At 38.2% G+C, this 25,832-nt stretch overlaps 1 protein-coding gene across 1 annotated transcript; it reads left to right on the top strand.

The window, feature by feature from the left end:
- Window positions 1-2,000: 2,000 nt before the first annotated feature.
- Window positions 2,001-2,670, top strand: LOC149217739 (protein GRAVITROPIC IN THE LIGHT 1-like). Its single transcript, XM_089390336.1, has 2 exons — window positions 2,001-2,462; window positions 2,605-2,670. The coding sequence occupies exons 1-2, from the start codon at window positions 2,001-2,003 to the stop codon at window positions 2,668-2,670; spliced, it is 528 nt and encodes a 175-aa protein (XP_089246462.1).
- The last annotated feature ends 23,162 nt before the right edge of the window (window positions 2,671-25,832 follow it).

Genomic DNA, 25,832 nt, shown 5'->3' with positions numbered 1-25,832 from the left:
CTGAAAAAACCAAAATTTACCCAAAATGCTCAAAATTTCTTGGGATTTGTGCTGTGGCTAGGCTATTTAGTTCCTTGGTCCTTCAGTGAATCCTCGGCCAAGATATGGAGGGGATCAGGCCTCTTTCTCCTTTTTTGTGCCTTGGCCAACCGCCTTGAATCTAGCGATTGTAATTTTGACATTTCTCTACAAACATGACACCTGTGCAAAAAGTGAAGGAGGTTTTTCTGCTTTGGCATGTTATGGAAAAAAACCTCTCTTAGTTTTCTAAAATTCATCTTTGATTGCTCTGAAACAACATTTGAGTGCGACTTGTCCCGATGTGTGAAACAAGGAATTTTGTCGAAATGGAGCGAAATGAAGGGGATAGGGGGCTTCTAAATTCTTGGGGAAATTTTTAGGAGTAGGGAGGGATGTTAGGAAGTAGGGGAAAGTGGAATCTCAGAGATTGAGTGAGGGGAAGGGGTCCAAAAGGGCAAAACACAGGCCAAACCTAGAAAATTGCCAAATTGTAGCTAGAAATTAGGGTTTGTGCAAAAATGAGGAATTTGGCAGATCTAAGGGATGGGAAGTGTTTGATAAGGTAATTTAAGGATAGGGGAAGGTGTATGAACATCAAGATACAAATTTTGCCGATGATTTGACCATCCAAGAGAAATTAGCTTTCAAAACCCTAGGAGAGAGAAATGACCTTGCCTAGGCGCAACTGAAGCATGAACACGGTGTAAAATGACTCATTAGACACTGACAAGATAATGAAAACCATATGAATGATGATAGAATCAGCTGAATAGTGACATGGACCGACATTTGCGCAACTTTAGAAGGAGTGAAAGCAAACCCTAGACCTAATGCCTAGTGACCAAATTTTGCTTGAAGACTCACTGAAATGACAAAATTTGACCTTGACACTTCAAAATCACTTTGTAAGAGCACGTTTTATCACTGGAGGAAGGTTGGAAAGACTGACACTAACATAATCTACGGTTATAATTTCTACATTATGATCCTGATCCATCATTAGATCTCATCCATCATCAAACACTCAGGTGCATACTTAGTTCAGATCAATCAAATCATCAGAAACCCATAACATGCATATTTTCTTTTGATATAACACTTCATAAGATATTCATTACTTGTGCACTTAGCCATTTGATATTCTCCTCCTTATATACTTAGATCTTTTGTCAATACCTTGGACCAAAACCACTTAGGATCAAATACCTAGGGTCAATACCTTGGACCAAATACCTCAGACCAAATACCTTGGACCAATACCTTGGACCAAAATACCTTGGACCAAATACCTTGGATGAATACCTTGGACCCAAAATACCTTGGACCAAATACCTTGGACCAATACCTTGGACCCAAAATACCTTGGACCAAATACCTCAGACCAAAACCTTAGTTTTCCATCCCATATGCGCTTTTCCTTCTATGAAAGTGTGTGCATACGTATATACTTCTTCTGTTCGATGAGCCCGCATGTATACACAACTTGGACAAGGTGAACAAGTGTATACTTCTTAAACCATTCTCTTTCTTCAATTTCTTGATTATGATATGTAGTCCTTTGTTCCTTCATCCTATTATTTTGTACCATTACTTTGTTCCCTCTGAATAGACTTGTTATAATGTGATTTGCCATATTACTTCTGAAATGATTCCTTTGAACTACCCTGCATTTTGTCACATTTGTAAACACAACTGTCATGCATTCTGTCACATCTGATATCTCTCCTGTAGATTCATCTAGTTACGTAGATTCATCTAGTTACCATATACAAGTTAGTTGTTATACTAAAAGTGGGTTGCCATCAAGTACAACACATGCATCATAATGGCAAAATTCCATGGATTCACTAAGATTTTGATTAATTAGATGAATTTTGTAGAGTGGGATTTGGATTGCGCTACAATTTCAATCCATCCTGATATCAATTACGCTAAGAGAACCCATAAAAAGTTCGCTTGAGTCCTATGTTTGCAATGGAATGTTTGGGGGTTTTGAGAATGAGGACTTTTATATAAATGGAGGGACACCTTCAATTATAGATCCCAAAAAAAACAAACTTGAGTGCTTTACCCAATACCAGGACTTGAAATCTCAAGGCCCTTTTGAGTTTTTGGCCTCGACACCCCCTGATTGCCTATTTGGGAAATTTTGTCATAAGAAGTATTTGCAGGTTATGCATCCCAAGATGGAGGAATCCTTCTTTGGGAATCTGGACCAAAGGGACCATGTTGTCAATGGAATGCATCTGAAAACAACCTTCTATCAAGCCTTCTTGAAGCTTGCCAAGGCAATCTGGCTTGTGCACAAATTGGCATTTTCCTTTGACCCTGTTGTCAGTATATTTCAGGTTAAGAGGGGGATTGATTTTTCTGTGGCGTATATGGAGAGTGTTGTACATGAAGTGTTTTCTGGTGATGATGCTTTGGATGGGAGGCCTAAGGTGGGTTTTACTGTTATGCCAAGTTTCCGTGTCAGCAAGGTCATGATCTAGTGCGAACTTTATCTCACATGCATGAAAGGCAGAGATTAGTTTGAAGGACTCTGTGTGAATAACATGAATTAACCTTGTTATCTATGTGCAGGAGGCATCTAAGGAAGTACATGGATTCACTAATATTTTGATTAATCAGATGAAGTCTGCAAAATGATATTTGGATTATGCTACAAATGCAATCCATCATGATATCAGTAACAGTAAGAGAAGCCATAAAAAGTTCACTTCTAAGTCCTATGTTTGCGATGGAAATGTTTGGGGGTTTTGAGAATGTGGGTTTTTATATAAATGGAGGGTTGTATTCAATCATAGATCCCGAAAAACATAGGCTTGAGTGCTTTACCTAGTACTAGGACTTGAAATATCAGGGCCCCTTTGAGTTTTTGGCCTCGACACCCCCTCATTATCTGTTTGGGAAATTATATCATAAGAAGTATTTACAGGTTGTGCATCCCAAGATGGAGGAATATTTCTTTGGGAATCTGAACCAAAGGGACCATGTTGTCAATGGCATGCATCCGAAAATGACCTTCTTGAAGCTTTCCAAGGAAATCTGCCTTCTGCATATATTGGAATTTTCCTTTGACCCTATTGTTAGTATATTTCAGGTTAAGAGGGGGATTGATTTTTCCGTGGTGTATATAGAGAGTGTTGTACATGGAGTGTTGTTTGGTGATGATGCTTTAGATGGAAGGCCTAAGGTGGGCTTTATTGTTATGCCAAGTTTATGTGTCAGTAAGGCCATGATCTAGTGACAAGTTTATCTTGTTGATCTAAATTGGATCATTATATTGTTTGTCATCCATCTCGATGCAATTGGAGTGGAAAAAGTGGAGGAATCAGCTCATGGGACCATTTTTACCAACGAGATCCAGTTTGGTGAAACAGGGTATGAAACCTTCTCGGAGCATTTTGAGGCATCAAACGATGTTTTTTGGGGGTAAAACTTTGCTGCTTATGTAACACCTTTTCATGCTATTCTACACAAAGATCTTTCCAATGGTGCAAGAAGCACGATAATCGGAGTCCATATGAAAAAGTTATGTCACTCAGAAGTTGACCTTCCTATTTTCACACCTATAGTTCGGGAGGATGCCACATCAGCCCCCATTATTCATGGAAAATGGCCTAGCCATGTGTTTGTGAAGTAAAGGCTCTAGAAGAGTTTATTTTGTAACTCTAGTTAAGAGTTGTTGTAGTCAAACTTAACAACTAGTAGGCTATCATGCTATGTTATAACTGCACCACTAGATGAAGAGGAATTCCATTCTTTCAAGAGAATTTTGTTCCATAGCTTAATAAAGATAGAAAGGGGAGATAGGAGGTAGAGCACAAAAAGAGGATATGTGCACTGTAGCATCCCACAGGCCACAAATATTAATTCTTTGTACTTGCATCCATATTCCCAAACAAAGAAAGAGAGCGAAGCGGCCTCACTTTCCAACTGGGTTTTCTCCTGAAAGGGTTTCCCAGAGAGCATATCTTGTGTCTTATGTGTGTGTGATCTTATTTTGTCATTCTCCACTTTTCTGCATAATTTACAATTGCATACATACAGTAAATACAGTTAAATCCACACATATTGAATTTTAATAAACTGTAATAGTGTAGAATTTTCATAGTTTTAATATAATATTATTAGATTTGTTACGATGAAATGTCCAGTGGAATATCCATGATAGTTTATAGATCATTTGGTATTAGAGTGGGTTTCTTTGGTTATTTTGTGGAGATTGCAGGGATCTAGATCGATGGGGCTAAAAATAGTAAAACCCTAATCATGGGCGATGAATCTGTAAATGAACCTCATGATCCTGCAGAGGTGAGGTTTTCGCGGCTCAAACAACAAGTTGTGGGTATAAAATGCAATGTTAACATCCTCATGGCGGCCCTAAGAAATAAGTTGGGGATATTTGGAGAATATGGGGGTTCGAATGCATAGGAAAAATCAGAAGGGGGATCGGGAGATCGGGAAGACACAGAGAACCAACCGAAGCAAGAACCCATAAAAGATCAACCTATTTCAAGTCTTGTGAATCAATCCCTGTTCAAAATGGAAGCATAAGTCAATATAAAGTTGTACCATGGTGAGATCGACACTCTGAAGCTGAACCATTGGTTGCAACAACTGGAAGTTTATTTCAACATCCATCAGATTGAGGAAGGTAAAAATATCTCATTCACGTGGCCAAAATTAGAGGGCCATGCACTGAATTAGTGGGATAACCACACAAAAACCCCGAAGTTGGAGGGAGAACCTCTAGTGATTAAGTGAGAGGATTTAAAAACCCTCATTAGGTCATAGCTTTATTCCATTGGGTACGTGGAGGACAAGTGGATTCGGTTGCATTACTTTAGGAAAAGGGTGGGCCAAAGCGTGTAGGAGTACACCACAGAATTCAAAAATATGGCTATAATTTTGGGTATCTTTCCAAATAACCCTGATGTACTTTTCAAGTATTTGGACGGATCTGTACCGTTACCTGCATGAGTACGTGTTGATGTTTAAGTCCAAATCAGTGGATGAGGCTTGTGTATAGGCATTGTACCTAAAGAACATAGGCCTAAAAAGAGCACAATCAAGTGGATCAAAGTAGAAGGAGCAACAAAAAGTTTTTAAGGAGGGGAAGAAGAAGAAAAATGGGGGAAAAGATAAAAAGACGATAGGCACAACACATGAGTGCAAAGATCCTAGCAACCACTACAATATTGATGGCCATATAGAGGAGAAGTGTTGGAAGTTGCATCCAAAGAAAAAGCTGAAGAACAAGAAGAAAGATAATAAGAAGAAGAATCTCATGGCCACTGATTCGAGCAACCAAGTCGAAAGAATCTCAGATGTGGATGAGAAGATCGTTTGTACATCAATGTAGAAGGAGGTGAATTTGAGTAGCCTTCAGCAATAGGAAGAGAAAAAAATGACCAAACTCTTCCATATAAAGATACAGGTTAAGAAGATGAAGATTGATGCTTTTTTTGACTTAGGATCATAGACGAATCTCATTGCAACAAATTTGGTCAAGAAGTTGGGGCTGGAAGTTCATGATTGTCCAAATCCATACCCACTAGGATGGGAAATAAGGATGCAGTTTTTAAGGTAACAAAACAATGCAAAATTAGATTTGTTATTAGTGCTGATTTTATTGATGAAGTAGATCTAGATGTTGTTCCCCTTGATGTATGTGGAGTCATGTTTGGGAGTCCATAAATGTATATCCATGATGCAATATTCATGAGGAGAGCTAACCAGTACCAGCTCATTAAGGATATAAAATCATTCATCATCAACACACACAATGGAAAGTCGAAAGTTTCACTGGTAAGTGCCAACCAAGCGAAGAAATTGATCAATTGTAGGGAGAAGTATGTTTTATTGTTTTTAAGAGAAAGTCAGTTTGAAGAGGAGTCAATAAGAGGCAAGGTATCCTTGGAGGGGTGCCCTAAGAAACATAAACAACAATTGGAGGAGTTGTTACATGCATACAAGGATGTGTTCCAAGAGCCTAAAGGGTTACCCCCAAGAGAGAAGTGGAGCACGAGATCCAACTATTGCCAAACTCCCCATCGCCAAATATTGGGTTGTATAGGAAGTCTACTATATAAGCAAGTGAGGTGAAGAAATAGTTGCAAAAGATGCTAGAAGAGGATGTCATTTGACCAAGTACATAACCATGTGGGTCACCCATCATAATTGTGCCAAAGAAGGATGGGACTTGGCAGATGTGTATAGGTTATAGGGTGTTAAATAAAATCACGCTCAAGAAAAAATACCCCCTACCCAGGATAGATGATCTGCTAGATTAGTTGCAGCAAACAAAGTACTTCACCAAGTTGGACTTGAAGTCTAGATTTCAACAAGTTTGAGTCAAAGAAGATGATACATGGAAGACCGCCTTCAAAACCAGGCAAGTTTTGTATGAGTGGTTAGTTATGCCATTTGGCCTACATAATGCACCAACTACATTTATGAGATTAGTGAATGATATACTACACCCTTTTATAGATTCATTTGTTATTGTCTATCTGGATGATATATTAGTATATAATGCTGCCTAGGAGGAGAATATTTCACATTTGATCCACGTGTTGGAAACATTGAAGAAGCACCAGTTGCTAGCAAATCTCAAGAAGTGTGAGTTTGTGCAACAACCTTTGGTGTATATAGGGTATGTGATCAGTGGAGGAGAGTTGAAGATATATAATTCCAAGATGGAGACCATCATGAAATGGACAGTGCCTACTATTGTTTCTAAAGTCAGGAGTTTCATTGGGGCAACACAGTACTTGACAAGATTCATAGCCTCATTATCAATAGTAGCAGCACTGCTCCATGCCATAACAACAAGTGGCAAGAGTTTCCAGTGGGGAAAAGATCAACATAAGGCTTTCGAGGAGCTAAAGAAGAAGATCAACCAAGCACCAGTTCTGGCATTACCAAACTTGCAACAACCCTTTGAAGTGGAGATAGATGTGAGTGTGTATGCTATGGGAGTTGTCTTAATGCAAGGACAAAGGCCCACTTGCCACCATTATGAGCTATTTCATGGGGCAGTTTTTAACTACCCTACCTATGATAAGGAGCTTTATGCCATGGTGCAAGTTGTGAAGAAGTGGAAGCACTATCTAATGGGAAAGGAGGCAATCATCCACACTGATCACCAGTCGTTAGAGTAGTTGCAGGCCTAGAGTAAGCTACAACAGACCAAACATTACAAGTGGATGTGGTTTTTACAATAATTTCATTTGGCGATCAAGTATAAGAAGGGAAACATAAAAAAACTAGATGATATGATTTCAAGGCCACCCACATCAAATATTACAAATTTGGGGACTCTTATGTGCATGGAGCCATTCACCCATGATGCATATAGAGAGGCATATTCATAAGATGAGGACTTCAAGGAAGTGTATCAACAGTTGCAGAGTCAGATCCATGTGCACGATGGCGACAACATCATTGACTACCATCTCCAATATGGGTTACTCTATAGGCTAGATAAGCTATGTGTTCCTAAAGGTGAGTGTTTATAGCTGATTAGAGAGGCTCACACCTCTAAGATTGCATGGAACTTTGGTGTAGGGAAGACCATGGCTAACTTGAAGAGGTATGTGTATTGGCCTAAGATGCAATAGTAGGTAGCTAGGTTCATAAAATCATGCATGCTTTTTTGTACCAATAAGTCTAGCAATAGGAAACAGGGTCTATATCATCCCTTACATGTACCTACTTGTCCTTGGAAAAGAATTTCCATGGACTCTGTGGGAGGTTTACCAACAACCAAGAAGGGACATGACTACCTATTTGTGGTGGTTGACAGGTTCAACAAGATGTGTGTTCAAATGCCCTATAAAAAAACCATCAACGAATAAGAAGCAACAAACTTTTTCTTTATACAGGTCTGGGTGCACTTTGGATACTAAGGAGCATCATTTCAGGCAGTGACACAAGATTTCTCAGTGTATTCTGGACTACATTGTGGGAGAAGATGGACACAAAGTTGAAGATATCTACAACATTCCATCCACAGATAGATGGGAAGACAGAAGTAGTCAACATGACTTTGGTGTAGCTTATAAGGGGATACATCCAGATGCATCTGAAGACCTTGGATGAAAATTTGGTATATATACAACATTCTTATAATAAATCAGTCCACACTTCTACACAAAAGTCCCCATTTGAGACTTGTTTTGGATATTTTCCACCTTCAACTTTGGATATTGCATTTGGGCAACAAGGAGGAGTGATGGAAGATATTACAGGAGATGCTTTGAGGGCTGAAAAATTTATAGAGAAGATCAAGTAGATCCATTTGCAGGTACATGAAACATTGCAAAAGTCACAGGAGAAGTATAAGGCCATTCATGATCAAAACAGAATAGAGAAATCATTCAAGGTGGGAGACAAAGTATGGCTACAATTGAAGAAGGAGAGGCTGCAAGGGCCTAGTAATAAAATAAAGGCTCTAAGGTATGGTCCCTTTGAGATACTGGAAAAGGTGGGTGATAATTCCTACGACTCATTTTACCACCATATATGCACATTTACTCAGTTGTGAATGTAGATAATTTGAAACTCTATGAGCCTTCCATTCTAGATCAGGAAGAGGAACATGTACTACCTTCTATGGAGGATTTGGCACTAGACTCTTAGGCAAAGTTGACAGAAGATACAATTTTTTAGAAGAGGTCCAGAACTACTAGACAGGGGTAGCATGACCTTTGGAAAATTGGGTTGAATGGTCAACTTCTAGGAAAAGCTAAATGGTATACCAAAGAGAAGGTGGAGGAAAAATTTCCTCACCTCATTCGATACAAGACTTCGGGGACTAAAAGCCTCCCAAAATGGGGAGGTGTGATCCAAATTAGATCATTATATTGTTTGTCATCAATTTAGATGCATTTGGAGTTGAAAAAGAGGAGGAACCAACTCATGAGACCGTTTTTACTGGTCGGGCCCAGTTTGGCGAAACGGGGTTTGAAACCTTCTAGGTGCATTTTGAGGCATCAAATGATGTTTCTAACGGTGCAAGAAGCGCGTCAATCAGAGTACGTATGAAAAAGTTATGCCACTCAGAAGTGGACCTTCCTATTGTCACACCTATAGTTCGAGAGGATGCCATGTCAGCCCCCATTATTCATGGAAAAGGTGCTAGCCATGTGTTTGTGATGTAAAAGACTCTAGAAGAGTCTATTTTGTAACTCCAGTTAAGAGTTTATGTAGTCAAACTTAACCACTAAAAGGCTATCAGGCCGTGTTATAAACGGGCCACTAGGACGAAGATGCATTCCATTCTTTCGAGAGAATTCCGTTCCATAGTTGAGCGAAGATAACCAAGAGAGATAGGAGGTAGAGCACACAGAATGGATCTATGCATTGTAGCAGCCCACGGGCCACATGCATTACTTCTTTGTTCATACTACTATATTTTCAGACAAAGAAAGAGAGTGAACCGACCTCACCTTCTAGATGGGTTTTCTCCCAAAAGGGTTTCCAAGAGAGCATATCTTGTGTCTTATGTGTGTGTGAGCTTATTTTTTTGTTCTCTACTTTTATGCATAATTTACTTTCACATGCATGCACTAATTATAGTTAAATCCACAGATCTTAAGTTTTAATAAACTGTAATAATGTAGAATTTTCAGAGTTTTAATATAATATTATTAGATCTGTTGTGATGAACTGTCCAGTGGAATATCCACAAAAGTTTACAGTTCACTCATAGACATGAAAGGTAGGGATTAGTTTGAAGGACTCTGTGTGAATCACATGAATTAGCCTTGTTATCTAAGCCCATTTGTTTGAATTTATGTCAAAACAGAGACTAATTTACACACGGATCAAAATGCATAGAGAAGTCATTTAGGTATTCTTTGTACTTTTTGATAATTTCTCATAAACTGCCCATGTAGAAAGCCTTAATATTTCATAACATTATCTATAAGTAAATCCAACCTCATAATGAATGCTAATGTATTTTAGGCAATATGTTACCTGTGGTTTTCTTCATGATCTGGTTTTTGGCATGTATAATGTTAATGTGAGGGCTATGAGCGAAGCATAGATTTAAATTTGACAGTCGGGCCCAATCATCAATGTGCAAAGGTTCTTTGAATATGTAGGATAGTTATGGATAATGTTTAACTTCGAAATTTGCCAAGACAATTGTTACAAAATGTAAAGTTGTGTAGAATGTGTTCAAATTGTGTCAGTGACTTGGGTTGCAAAAATGAGCATTGATCTTGTTGGGACATGACAAATAATTTGCGATGGCTATTAACATCAACCATTTGTATCTATGTTAGGAGGTGGCCCTTGGTTTAAATGTATCATTTAAAATAATTATATTATGTGCAGAAGGAAATAATTCATGACTCTCAAGATGGTGCTAGAGTAAGTGAGCTTTTTGTCTGTAAAGTTGAGGGCTTTCCAACATTGTTTGAGATGGATACTTATGCAGAAGAAACTGATTTTTTTTTCAAAATTATTTTTCTGGGATTTTGAGATAACAAAGATCAAGGCTTAAACATAAATATATGCTTATTAGGCACTCATTTTCTCACCATGGCTTCAGTGGTTGTCAACTAATTTGAATTGTATAATTTTTACAAAAAATCTTAGCTACACACTAACTCATAGTTTGTACACCTTTGTTTAGCCTAAAAAGTGAGGGCTTCACCAAGGTTTCATCATCCAAATGCATGCATCACGATCAATTCTCTACTTCAATCAATGTTTTCAGGAATGATTCACTTATGTGCGTACTCAGTACTTATATTTATTATTTTTTTTTGTTTTGATTTAGCTAAGTGAAATTTGAAAATACAAGTGCAAGGGATGTCTTGGGTTCTTTTTGTGTTTTTTTATACAAATTATACAATATATTTCTTACTGATGGTTGAACGTATTTGAAGTGAAAAGTGAGTTGATTGAGTATTAAGTGCACATAATTTCTATCTTACTCTAATACTGCACTCAAATTTCCACAATTTATTGATTATCCTAATGCCATTAGTAAAATTGCAAGGTTCATTTATGACTGCTATTTTTTTAAAACTAGTTCATAATATTTAACAATTTGGTTCAAGATCATATACTTTTATTGTTTTGTCAAGGGGGTAAGATTTACAATGTGCATATGGATGAAATAAAATTCCACAAATTGTTTAACAACATAATGGAATGGAACAAGATGATACCATTATCATGCAAGAGAATTTTGATTGAAGATTCATAAATATATTTGGATCCTCTGTAGTTTTGGTACATCTTTGATATTTCATTTTAAACAATATGTTTGTACATTTGTTTGATACTATAGTGTGAACATAATAATTATGGACACATCTGAGTAATGAAATAATGTTTATGACTGCATATTAACAGTGGGACGTGGGGCAAAGTTTACCTCTCTGCATCTTTGAGTTGTTTTGCCTTCGAGATGAAGAATGAAAACAACTAAAAAAAATGTTTTCCCTGATGTGATGGCTATTGACATCGACCCTTTTTATCTATGTTAGTAGGCGGCCCTTGGTTTAAATGAATCATTTAAAATAATTATATTTTCTGCAGAAGGAAGTAATTCATGACTCTCAAGATGGTGCTACAGTAAGTGATCCCTCTACCTGTAAAGATGAGGGCCTTCCAACATTGTTTGAGATGGATACTTATGTAAAGGAAGTTGATTTTTTTTCAAAAATATTTTTCTGGGATTTTGAGCTAACAAAGCTTAGGGCTTAAACATAACTCTATGCTTATTATGCTCTCACTTTCTCGCCATGGATTTGGAAGTTGACAATTTATAGAACTGTATAATTTTTTATGAAAATTCTCAGTTGCACAATAATTCATAGTTTGCAGACCTTTGTTTCACTTAAAAAGTGAAGGTTTCACCAAGGTTGCATGATCAAGTCTCTACTTCAATCAATGTTCTTAGAAATGGTTCACTTATGTGCGTACTTAGTACTGATATATATATATATATATATATATATATATATAGATATATATATATATATATATATATATATATATATAAGTACTAAGTACGCACCCCTCGACCGATAGTATAAGGGGTTCCCCTCAGACCGATAGTCAATACTATTGGCTCCCCTACCTATGAACTCGCTAAATATGTTGCTAAAATCCTTAAGCCCCTTGTCGGAAATACTGATTCCTTCATCAAAGACTCCCAAGACTTTGTGAATCTAATTAAAAATGAAAGGATGGAGCGTGATGACATTCTTGTTAGCTTTGACGTGGTATCCTTATTCACAAAGATTCCTCTTGATGAAGCCATTCAGGTTATAAAATGCGTTACTGATCCTGAGACTGCAAAGATGGCTGAAATCTGCTTAAGGTCTACAGTGTTCACCTTCCAAGGAATATTTTATGAGCAGACATCAGGTGTGGCAATGGGATCACCCCTATCTCCGATCGTAGCCAACCTATACATGGAGCACTTTGAAAAGAAGGCCCTGGAATCTTATCCTTTAAAGCCGGCATGGTGGAAGCGTTTTGTCGATGACACCAACATAAAATGGACGCATGGTAGAGCTAAACTTGATAAGTTTTTCATTCACTTAAATTCCATCTCCCCAGAAATAAAATTTACAATGGAACTTGAAGAAAACATGAGCATTCCATTTCTCGACATTCTAATCATCAGAAAAGAAGATGGTTCTCTAGGCCACAAGGTTTTCAGAAAGTCAACCCACACAGAAAGCTACCTCCATGAGGATTCCCACCATCACCCGACCCAAAAGTTTGGTGTTCTAAGCACCCTTGCCATCAGGGCCCTTCGAATTTCCGACTCAGAACACCTGAATGAAGAAAAGAAACATTTGGTTTCAGCTTTTAAGAGGATAGGCTACAAAGAGCATGAGATTAAAAAAAGCCTTTGAGAGAGCTGAAAGAAAGTTGTCATCCCATGAGCATAAGACGCAAGACCAATCTCAGGGTAAGATTTTTCTACCTTATATCCATGGTGTTATTGACAAGATCGCTAAAATCCTAAGAAAGAAAAACATCATCACTCATTTCTCAGCCCCCGGTACCATCAGACAAAGATTGAAGTCCGTTAAAGATGATATTGACAATCTTCAGCTTAAAGGAGTCTATAAAATAGACTGTTCTTGTGGAAAAAGCTACATAGGTGAAACTGGTCGCTCCCTCCAAACAAGGCTCAAAGAACATGGCGCTGATATCAGAAATGGAAGATCTCGTACCTCAGCATTGGCGGAACACTCTTTGAAGGCTAAACACCATATTTTCCTAGAAAGCACATCCATTATCGCAAAAGAGGAACATTATCAAAAACGAAAGATCAGAGAAGCTCTTGAGATGATTAAGCATCCTCAGAATCTGAACAGAGACAATGGCATGGAAATCAGCGGAAGCTGGCTCCCCTTGATAAAAGAAATTGGAAGTCGCCATCCCATCCCCAGGTAATGTATCCCTATGGTATGTTGTCCCCTCTCCTTTCCTTTTCTTATTCTATTTTTACATCATTAGACTTTAATAATAATTTAATTAATATTTTATATTAGTTAACTATAAATATTAACTATTTATAATTACTAATATAATTTAAATATATTAAATAAAAATTTATTTTATTTTATTTAATAATTATTATATTATTTATTTAATTTTCATTTTATATTAAGTATTAATTAATTATTAGATAACAATTGATTAGTCTTATATTATTATTATATTAATTCTATTAGCTATTATTTTAATTAAAATTTGAATTTTTAATTAGCTATAAATATTAATTATTAATTTGTATTAATATATTAATTAATTATTATGATTAAAAATATTATTTAGTTAATTATTATTTTACTAGTCATCTATAGATACTAATCTCCTATAATTTAATTTATTTAATAATTATAATTAATACATTAATTAATATATTAATTAATTAATTAATTATTATAATATTTTTAATCATCATTATATAAGAATAATGAATTAATAACAATTATTATGTTAATATTATCTAATTGATTTTTGAATTATTATATTAGTTAACTATAATTATTAATTATTATTATTATCAATTATTAATTAATAATTATTAATTTGATTATTATATTAATTAGTTAATATGACTTAAACCTATTAATTGGTTAATTATTATATTTGTTACCTATTATCCTAGTCATTTAAATTTACTAATATCTTTTGTATTATTTACTTTATATAATAATTATATTAATATATTAATTAGTATATTATTAAATAATTATTATTATATTTAATTATTAATATACAATAATAATTAAGTATTTATTATACAATATTAATTAATTGTTTATTATATAATAATTGATTACTATTGTTTTAGTTTCATATTAATTTTATTAATTAATATATTATTTATAAATATTAATTATGTTTAATAATTAATAATTAATATGTATAACAATAAAATATATTATTAATATTAAATAAATTATTTATTTATAACAATTAATTTATTATAAAAATTAATTATTTATAATAATTAAGATGAATAAAATTAAAATAAAATATATAAAAATTAAAAATAATAAAATAAAATTAAAAATTAGAGCCGACTCTTTGTTCCTCCTTATTCTTCCTCATTAGTATTTATTAGGGTTTTTTGCTCTTCTTGCTTCATCATTCTTCAACCCTGATGATGGATCCCACTTGGGATTTGAAACGTTGGTATAAAGATGTTCAAACTGTGGATTCTTCGATCACTGATTCAAAAAACACAAGCCACAGATATCTTAAATCCAATATATATATATATATATATATATATATATATATATATATATATATATATAGAGTTTTGATGTAGCTAAGTGAAATTTGAAAATACAAGTTGATGAGCCTAGGTATTGCAGCAAGAATGCTTCAACTCCCAGGGCTACCAACTTTACTTATCAACTTGGGGTTTGTACAAACTTGGAGGTGACTGTGTTATATACACAAGTAGAAGTGAAAGTACTGCCTGTTGTCACTGCTCATCTAGCAAGAGACCCCAGGGGTTCCAAGCCAAACTTCTATAGGGTCAAAAGAAGCTTGATTTTAATGGAAGGAGAGCAGACCTAGTCTAGGGGAGAGCTATTCTACTGTAGAGATGAAGAAAACAACATGCAAACCTCAATCAACATAACCTAATTAATCATGAAAACAGCTAAACTAGGCAAAATTTCTAAACAACACTAATCTAATGCTAACTATCTTAGTGGCAGAAGTAAAAGAGCATAAAACTAGACTAAGGGGTGAACAATGGAAACTAGGCTAAGTCTGTGCTTAGGCAGAAGAACTGTCAGAGGTTAAAAAGATGAAAAGAGGACATGAGGAGCAACAATGCATGAGGACCATTGGATCAGGCGGGTGAAGGGTAAATGAACAGTCGAGATCAGACAATAGGAGTGGTACATAGGAAAATGGGCAGACATGGTGGACTAACAGGATGGATGGCTGGGATTATATCGCGGAAGCGATTGGAAGATGAATGGCGGAGATCTGCCAAGCTAGTTGGTGATCAGGGGAAGTGACAGGCATTAGATCAAGAGACAGATTGACGGTGGAGAGTTCAAGGCAATAAAGCAAGCAGGTGATGCGAAAGCCATCAGATCTGGCAGGGAAGATCAACTGTGGAGGTTGGGGCGCGAAAAGAAATGTGCGAAAAGGACGAGCGAGTTTGGAGGGATTACGTGCCCTCAAAACCATAAGTTTTAGTTTTAAGATTCACGCGATTAACCTCCCCGGCCGACACGTAGCATGGGGAAACCACCCATCTCGCGTGCTCTTAGCCCAATAACGTTCAGACAGAAATCCACGTGATATGGCACGAAGGCTGTTAGATCTAGCAAAGAAAATCTACGGTGGAGTGGTGACCAAGCAAGTTAGTGAGCGGGTGTGCGATAATTGTCAGATATGATAAGGCATATCGACAGTGAGGATTTAAAAGGAAGAAATTCAAACACGAAATGTGGATTTGAGCGGTGATTGGACGATTTGGCTTGTGAAAGGCCTTTTACTGGTAAGACCATTTAAACATGAATTATCAACCCTCGCTAAGCTTTTCAAGCTGAAAGAGAAAGACATGGGAATGTGAGTGAGGCCTGAGAGACAGAAGGAGAGCGAACAAGATGATGACCATTAAAAGGGCAAAGCACTCTGAAATGACTTCAGGGACTGTATTAAACGACAAAACTCCATGAAAATCAAAATCCTGTGTCTTTGGGGTTGCTACAGTGTTTCTTCCTCACACCATAGTCCTAGAGGGAGGAGGTGAGGCCGAGACACCTGTGAACAACCTTGTGGACCTTTTTCTTTGCCAACCTACTACTTAGATGAAAGCATGAATGGAACAAACTAGAACACAACTACTCTATTCTGCACCATTGTAATGAAACTGCAACTATTCAAGCAAATGAACAGAAAACATGAAACTTCTTAAGTCAATGAGCAGGAAACTAGAAATCTGTGTTGAACCACTGTAATGAAAATGCATCTATTTAACCAGATGAACAATCAAACCATGCATCTATGCTATTGCTGTAATGGAAATGAACTGCTTAAGTTAATGAACAGAAAATAGGATTCTATGCTAGAAGACAACACAAGAAAGAGGAGCTTTGGCTGCTAGGGTTGGGCCCTAACCCAAGAGCTTCATCCCTCTGAGTTAACTCAATGTTGGCTCAAATCAAAACTCATCTTCATTATCAAAGAACTGTATTACATCAAAACTATTACAAAGTAGAAGTTCGAATCCTTGCTAATTGACTGACTGACTATCTAGCTGACTGGTAACTAACTGACTAAAAAAACTAAGGTCCTAAGCCTCTCTATTTATACATCTGAAGTCTCAACGACTTCCCTCAAAATTAGGGAGGTACAACTCCTAACTTAATGGTAACTTGTCCTTTCACTTTCACTAGCTCAACTGCCTTCTAGTAGGGAGGCTGCTTGTACTTCCACTTGCTTGGCTGTCTTTTAGTACTTCAGATTTGGCTGTTTGTACTTTCAGCTCATGGAGGGATATTCGAATGGGTGGGCAGTAAATGAGGAGGATTTACCTCCTATAATTCCTCTCCCTTGTCCCATTTGATTTTTTACTAAGGTCTTTTACCATAGTTCCTTCCTTTTATCCTTTATTCCTGCATTACATGCACATTAGACTACAAAGCAAAATATCCAACTCTAGCTCAACCTATAAGCAAAATATAATCAAAAGTATGCAATAAGTTGTGAGAATAGTTGGTTTGACTAAGCTAGGAGGTGAATTAAGGCTAATTAAGGCCCATATAATTACTCAATGATGAGACTCATCATCAACCCCCTACTAAAAATGTTTCTCATCCTCTAAGCAACTTAGTGGCTTTGGTAGCCTCTCTGACATCTCATGCTTCTATTGTGGTATTTTCTTCTTGTTTAGAGTAGTTTTCTTTCCTTTCTTCTTCTTCCCAATGATATTCTTTGATCTTCAAGCTATGTGGCAGTGTGTTATCTATTTTAGCATGCATGTATATTATCATTTCTTTAGTAGCCTAAACAGATCCTCATAATGTGTACTTGCTTGCCCTTGGACAACAAGAGATCTAAGTGTTAGCTGAGGATTACTTGCAATTAGATGCTGATTAGGGCCATGGGGTTTGATTGTTCAGCTGCTTCTCTGTCCCTGAGGCCACTTAGCTCTTTTGTTTCTTGCTGCTCTTTCTCTTTTCTTTTTTTGTTTCAATGCCTTCTTTCTCTTCTGTTTCAGCATCATGTTTCTTTGTGTTCTCCTTCATCTTGTCCCTCTATATTAGTTTCTTCTGTATCCATCTCCTCCCCATCTAGCTCTGTATCTGTTGTTTCTTGTTTTGTCTCCTCCTTACTGACAGAAGGACCAACACCATAGATGAAGGTTTTGATGTCATCCTCTGCTGGTAAGTCATTGAACACTACCCATGTTATAGGGATCCTGAGGTTTTGGAGGGCATAACCTTTTTAGAGGAAACTGGCCACCTCTTTACTTACAAACCAACTACCTCTTAACCTTTAAAACTTTTGATCACATGATGCAGATCAGTGAGTGAGTAGGATACTTACCTATGGCCTTAATGCCGCATTGCAAGTGCCAAGGATCAGAGGTGCTACTAATGGTCATTCTTCTTACTCCTCTGCTGTTTGTTGATGGTGTCTGTGACTACAGATCAGATGCTGCTGTTGCTGCTGTATGGTCATGTTTCTGCCTCTCCTGTTGTCTGCTGATGATGTCTGTGACTACAAATCAGATGCTGTTTCATGTATAGAGGGAGTAGGTGTGTGTGTGAAGGCAGGGATGATGGTAATGGATGAGGTGATGCTGTGGAAACCACAATCTTCTCCTGAACTGAAGTAGTGAAATGAAAAAAAAATGGACTTTATGGAGGGATGCATGGTAAGGCGTGGGGGATATGAACATATGTAAGGTAGGCCCCCCTTTGGATCTCCTCTTTGCTCCTTGATTGTCTTTCTCATCCTCCTGCAAACAAAAATTCTGTTTTTTTTTTTTTAATTATATTTTTTTGAAAAACACCTAGGCTACCTCAGAGAGGTTTTCACCCTAGTTATCTGCTCTGGGCACCTCAAGGAAGGTTTTCACCCAAGGATCTTCTTTTTCTTTCATTTTTTCTCATCCTTGGGCTGGCTCATGGAGGTTTTCAAACCAAAGGTGGGACTCAGGCACCTCATGGAGGTTTTCACTTGAATCCTTTTTCTGTTTTTTCTTTCTTTTTTCAGTGACTTGATGAGGGAGGAGTTAAAACTTGCTCCACCATCATCACTGTCTTATTGTTGCTGTCAATGAACTCTTGTTTAGATGAAGGCCTCTTGTATAATTTCAATCTGTGTCTATTAACTAGTAATGGAATGGCTTCTTCATCTATAGTCATGATTCACATTGAACCATTATCATGGCATCTTTCCACCACATATGGTCCAAGCCATCTTGTTCTTAGCTTTCCCTTGAAGTCTTTGTACCTTGAATCATACAATAGGGCCCAGTCTCCTTCTTGAAACAACTTCTCCTTAATGTGCTTGTCATGCCAGATCTTCCTCTGAAGCTGAACTATCTCTATATAAAGGAGGGCCTGCATTCTAAATTCATCTAGGCCATTCAAATGAAAAAACCTTTCTTTTTGTGCATGACTGAGATATAAATCTAGTTGAGATTCCATACTCAATGTGCTATATTCAAATTCAATGGATAGCAAAGTATTTTTCCCTTATACCAACTCATAGGGTGTAAACCCAGTGGTGGTCTTCCATGTTGTATTATAGGCCCAGGTGGCCTCAACTAGTCTCTCAGCCCAGTTCTTTCTGCTGCTGCTCACTACCTTGGTTAGGATGTTCTCCAGTGCTCTGTTGGTCACCTCCACTTGCCCATTAACTTGTGGATGATAAGGAGTGGAGGTCCTATGTTTGATCTTGTGATGCTTGAGTAGTTCTTCAATCATGCTAGAGGTGAACTGGCTGCCTTGGTCTGTGACTAGTTCTATAGGGTACCCAAATTTGTAGAATATGTTCTCCCTTAGGAAGTCAACCACCTTTTCTTCTGTTGTTGCATTTATTTCTTTGGTTTCTGCCCACTTAGTCAAGTAATCGGTGCACACAATGATGTGCAATTTTTTCTTGGAAGGAGGTTTGATAGGTCTAATGAAGTCAATGCCCCACTTGTCAAATGGCTCGAAAGTCACTTGAGGCTATAGGGACATTTCATCCCTTGGAGTAGGCTTTCCCATGCTTTGGCACCAATCACACTGACTAACATACTTCTTCACATCCTGATGAATAGTAAGCCAATGATAGCCTGCTTGCAACACTTTGAATGCTATCCTTTCTGCTGCAAAGTGACCTCCACAAGGCCCATCATGGTAGGTCAGAGGGATGTCGAAGACCTCCTATTCCCTTACACATCTTCTTAAGATTTGATATGGACCAAGTTTGAATAGATTGCCTCCAATCCAGGTGAAGGGGGAATTCTTCCTGATTATCTTACTCTTCTCTCTGGAGGGAAGGTTTGGTGGGAATTGTGCTGACACCAAATAGGTTGCTATATCAGATAACTATGGGGAGAACACTGAAATAGCAAACAAATGCTCATATGGGAACTGATCATCCACCATTATTTCTTCACCTCTAGGTAGATTCATTCTAGACAGAAAATCAACAACAACATTTTATTTGCCAGGCCTATCAACAATAGTTAAATCAAACTGCTGCAATAAGAGTAACCATCTTATGATTCTAGCATTTACATCTGGTTTGTTCATTAAATATTTAATTGTAGCATGATCAGTATGCACAAATGTCTAATAGCCTGTAATGCAATGCCTAAACTTTTTCAATGAATGCACAACAACCAGGAGTTCTTTTTCTGTCACAATATAGTTTAGTTCATCTTTTGACAGGTTTTTACTAGTAAAGTAGATGGCATAAGGCAATTTCTCTTCTACCTGTCCTAAGGCTGCTTCTATGGCTCTATGTGAGGCATCAACATGAATGTGAAAAGGGAGGGCTCAGTTTGGGCCTCTAAGTATTTGCGTGGTGGTTACCTTATCCTTTAAAATGTACAAGGCCTCTTGAAAACTCTTTGACCATATAAATTAAAAATATTTGGCCAATAATCCAAACAAAGGAGAGACTAAGTTGCTGAAGTATTTTATGCATCTTCTGTAATATCCAGATAGCCCTAAGAAACTCCTAACATCTCTCTACTTTGGTGGAGGATGGACCCTTTGAATGATTGCTACTTTGTTTGGGTCCACTTGCAGTCCTTGCTGAGATATGGAATGACCTAGCACAGTACCTTCAGTCATAAAGAATTCACATTTTTCTGGAATGAGGGATAGGTTCATCTCAATGCATTTTTATAATACTTTTCCTAGGTTAGTTAGGGCCTCTTAGAAATCACAACCATAATGTGTAAAATCATCCATGTAGATCTCCACAACGTCATGAACTAATTCAGCAAAAATACCTAGGACCGATCTCTAGAAAGTGGCAGTAGCATTGCACAGGCCGAAAGGAAGGACTCTATAGGCAAAAGTACCCCATGGATAGGTGAAAGCCGTCTTATCCTGGTATTCTGGGCAAATTTGGATTTGGTTGTACCCACTGAATCCATTTAGGAAAGAAAAGAACTTTTTCCCAGCCAAGCCATCTAACACTTGGTCAATGAAGGGTAAGGGAAAATGATCCTTCTTGGTGGCTTTGTTTAGCTCCCTGTAATCGACACAAATCCTCCACTTCCCATTTTTGTTTGGAACTAACACTAAAGGAGAGAACCACTCATTATCAGAGATAGGGTAAATGATCCCTGCATCTAACAGTTTCTACAGTTCTTCCTTGACTATGTCTTTGAGGGCTGGATTCATCCTCCTTTGTGGTTGCCTGACTGGCTTGCAACCTTCCTTGATGTATATGTGGTGAGTGCACACCGAGGGGTGTACTCCATTCATTTCCTTGTAGTTCCAAGTAAAGGCTTCTAGGTTCTCCCTCAACGAGTTGCATAGCTATTCCTCCTCTGAAGTAGAGAGAGATGGATTAATCTTCAAGGTTTTCTTTGGCTCAAATTCGTTGGAATCGGCCAAGAATAAGTCAATTTGATGACTTTTCAAGGTTTCTTTTACTTCTTCTTCTAGGGGTAATGAACTAGGAGTTGGAATGTGGAGTAGGTGTTCAATTACATCGTCCTCATCTTGATGTCCTGCTCCTCTGATGGCTTCCAAAGTATATAGTTCGGCAGAATAAAGCTCATCTTCTTCCTCCTCCAACCATAAAGGTAAGTCATGTTTTAGGGAGGGTTGAGTAGGAGGGTATAGGACTAATTGTTTGGACATATGTCCATTCTTGATGGTCATATTCCCAGCTCTACAGCTAATGTAGGCATCCGCTGTGGCCAACCATGGCCTCCCAAGGATGAGAGGGTAATCGATAAGCTTAGCCTTGGGTTGGAGAACTAGGAAATCTATTGGGTACTCCCAGGAATCAATCAAGACCATCACATCCTCCACAATTCCCTCAAGGGTGACTGTGGAACAGTCTGCAAGTTGCAGCACTGTTGTGGTCTTCCTTAATGACCCTTGGAGGTTAAGCTTGAGCATGGTGTCCTTGGTCATCACATTAATGGCAGCCCCAAGATCAATCAGAGTGTGTGGGACAATGGTGCCATTGATGTGGACATCAAATACTTGGATTCCAAGGTCTAAGTATTTTGGACATATTGCCTGCCCCAACATTAAGTCAGATAATTTCCCAATGACATTAATGGTAGGGGCATCCCTTTTTCTTCTTCCTGTATGCTTAAAGCACTTCTTGTTAATCAATTTATTGTAAATAGGCACATGTTTGATTGCCTCGAGAAGGGGAATATTTACACATAGGTTTTCCAATTCTCGTAGAAGTTCAGTTTATTCTGGGGTAGGCTGGTGTGGTTGGGCTAATCTTTCAGGAAAGGGTCGATTTTCTTTAAGGTTTCTTTCCTTTCCTTTTTCCTCAACCTCCTTATGTGGAGAGGGAGGTTGGTTATCTGGGAGAATTCTCCCAGATCTTAGGTTGATCTCCTGAATTTCAACAACATAAGCTGGGTATGATGTCTCTCCACCATATGTTTGTTGGGCCTACCTATTGTTTGGGTTTGGATTTGGTTGGGCAGGCATCTGGGGTTGCCTAGGTGGAGCATAGTGCAGGAGTTGCGGTTGGGTAGGTGATGGAGGCAATAGAGCTGGAACATTGTTGAATTGGGGCCTCCACCCCTAGGGTGGGGTATTCCACTGATGTTGTGGCTGATTGTAAGGTTGAAATGACTGGTTGGGTGGCTGGGAATGATATTGAGATGCATAGGACCAAGGAGGGGGTGTAGACCAAGAAGGATTGGTAGGGGGTCCCCAAGAAGGTGTAGCTGTGTTTTGGTTGGGTCTGTAATATGCATGGGATGATCCTTGCATACCCTACTGGTATGGTCTAGGCCTAGGAGGTCTCCTTTGATTAATGTAGCAAAGCTGCTCATTGACTCCTTTAGCTCCTTGATATAACGATTTGAGTCCAAGTAAGGAAGGGCACTTATCTGTGGAGTGGTTTTCTTCACAGGCTGAGCAGATCTCTATACATTTTAATGGGAATTCATTCTTGGGATGCCTCCTGTCAATCTAGGACAGAAGATGGCCAAAGATCTCTCTGCTTCCTCTTGCTTTCTTATGATATTCATGGTATCCAATTGTAAGGCAAGGGTTTGTAGCATGTTATGATCTTAACCTGTAAGATGATACCAAAATACCAAATATGTGAAGAAATATACCCAGAACATATAACAATGAGAAATAACAACAAGTATTTTATTATTCAAAAAACAATGTTCACTTGCCTCTTCGAGGGGGCAACCTCCAATAGAGCTGAGCTCAATTACAAAATAAGACACATTGCTCCTCGAGTGGAGTCTTTATCCTTTATATAGGATTCATACATTCAATACCATGGGGCAATACCATGGTTCTTATTAATACCATCTATCTAATACCATGGCCCATTTGCAACTAACTGTGGTCCCTTCATTAAATGCGTGTTAACCACTTACAATTATTAATATGGGCTTTATTGACTCTTTACTTAACTATAAATATGACTTGATCCTATTACATAAATAAGGGGGTTAGGGTTGAACCCTAGCATGCCCTCCCTCATAAGAATAGCCTTGTCCTCAAGGATGAAGCTGTGGAAACTGCTGAAGGATAGTAGCTGGTTCCCAGGTTGCATCTTCCGGAGAGGTGTCTTTCCACTTGACGAGGACTTCCTTGATTGTGCGGCCATGCAGGTGCCGTTATCGTGTGTCAAGAACCTGTTCAGGTTGGACCCAGATTGACCCTTCTTCATCCACTTCAGGTAGATTGGTTTGAATTCTACAATGTTTCCCAATCAATTTCTTGAGGCATGAGACATGGAAGACTGGATGGGTTTTTGCAGTGGGTGGCAAAGCTAGCTTGTTGGCGACTTCTCCAATGCGCTGAAGTACTTGATACGGTCCATAGAATTTTGGAGATAATATCTAAAAACCCTTGTCTTTGAGTGATGTTTTCTTATATGGTTGCAGCCTCAAAAATACCTAATCCCCTTCTTGAAATTGGTGTTATGAGTGATGTTGATCTGCTTGTTGCTTCATGCGGTTTTGGGCTTGATGAAGATTCTTTCTAAGGTGGGCTAGCATGGTTGTGCGGTTTTGTAGGAGTTGATCCACTGCTTTTACCTTCGAGCATCCCTTGATATAAGAAGTAAGGGAAGGAGGGAGTTGACCATAAACTGCTTCATATGGAGTCATTTTGGTGGTGGCATGATAGTTGGTGTTATACCACCATTCGGCTAGAGGTAACCACTGTACCCAGAGATGTTGCTTTTCTGAAGTGAAACACCTAAGGTAGGTCTCCAAACATTTGTTGACTGCTTCAGTTTGACCATCAGTTTGTGGATGATAGGAAGTACTGAGTTGTAGTTGGGTACCTTGTAGCTGGAAGAGTTCCTGCCAAAAGTTACTGGTGAAGATCAGGTCACAATCAGACACAATGGAAGTGGGCATGCCATGCAATTTGAAGATCTGATCCATGAAAGATTGAGCGACCAAAGTCGGTGTAAAAGGGTGGGGTAGGGTGCAAAAATGAGCATACTTAGAAAGTCTGTCCACAACCACCATGATGACTGACTTGTTTCCTGACTTTGGAAGACCCATAACGAAATCCATAGAAACCTCCATCTAGATTAAGGCCAGGATGGGCAATGGTTGTAATGTGCTTGGGGATTTGACAGTTTCTCCTTTGTGGCGCTGACAGACGTCGCATTCAGCTACAAAAGTAAGAATGTCCTTTTTCATGCCTATCCAAAAAAATGACCTTTGAGTGCGAGCATACGTCTTCTGAAAGCCTGAATGTCCTGCAGTGGGAGATGAGTGCAACTCCGCCAAAATGCGGTTTTCGAGGGTGGATGTTGGTGATATTACGACTCTATCCTTGTAGTGAAGAATATCATCCTACCACAAGTAGACCGATGTGGAATTTGGATTTGCCTGCAATTGATTAAAGAGTTGGGAGAGCCAGGGATGCAAAAACCATTCCTTGCGAGCTTCTTCAATCCATTCTAGAAAGGGAAGGGAAATTGCGAGCAGGGTACTTTCCTCCTCAAATTGGCAGGATAATGTATCTGCAACAATATTTTCACGCCCTTTCTTGTAAATTATCTCATAATCATATCCCAGCATTTTGGAGAGCCATTTTTTTTGTTGTGGTGAGGATATGCGTTTCTCCAAAAAATATTTAAGGCTTTGACGGTCTGTGCAGATTTGGAAACATCGCCCCAATAAGTATGGTCGCCGGTATCTACTGCATGTAAGATGGCCATCATCTCCTTCTCATAGGTAGATTGTCCCAGATTCTTCCCACTTATTTGTTGGCTCGTGAAGGCCAAGGGTCGACCTTCCTGCATTAAGACCGCCCTAATACCCGTACCAGAAGCATCGCATTCAATCACAAAAGATTTGGTAAAGTCGGGTAGTGCTAAGACTAGAGTGGAACACATGGCATGTTTGAGAGCTATAAAGGCCTGTTGTGCTTCATCATTCCAGAGGAATGAATTTTTCTTGAGGATTTGAGTGAGGGGCCTAGCAATGCGACCATAATTGCAGAAAAAATTGTGATAGTAGCCTGTGAGACCCAAAAATCCTCTCAAGCTCTTCAAGGTCTTTGGTTGAGGCCAATCCTGCATTTCCTGGATCTTTTTGGGGTCCACCCTAACACATTCACGCCCCACAATGT

Source organism: Pinus tabuliformis, chromosome 1_1 (genome assembly GCF_031772625.1).
Source record: "Pinus tabuliformis cultivar Carrire ecotype Pingquan chromosome 1_1, CPIR1, whole genome shotgun sequence".
Classification (NCBI taxonomy): Eukaryota; Viridiplantae; Streptophyta; class Pinopsida; order Pinales; family Pinaceae; genus Pinus; species Pinus tabuliformis.
This window is presented reverse-complemented; position numbering and strand designations above follow the sequence as displayed.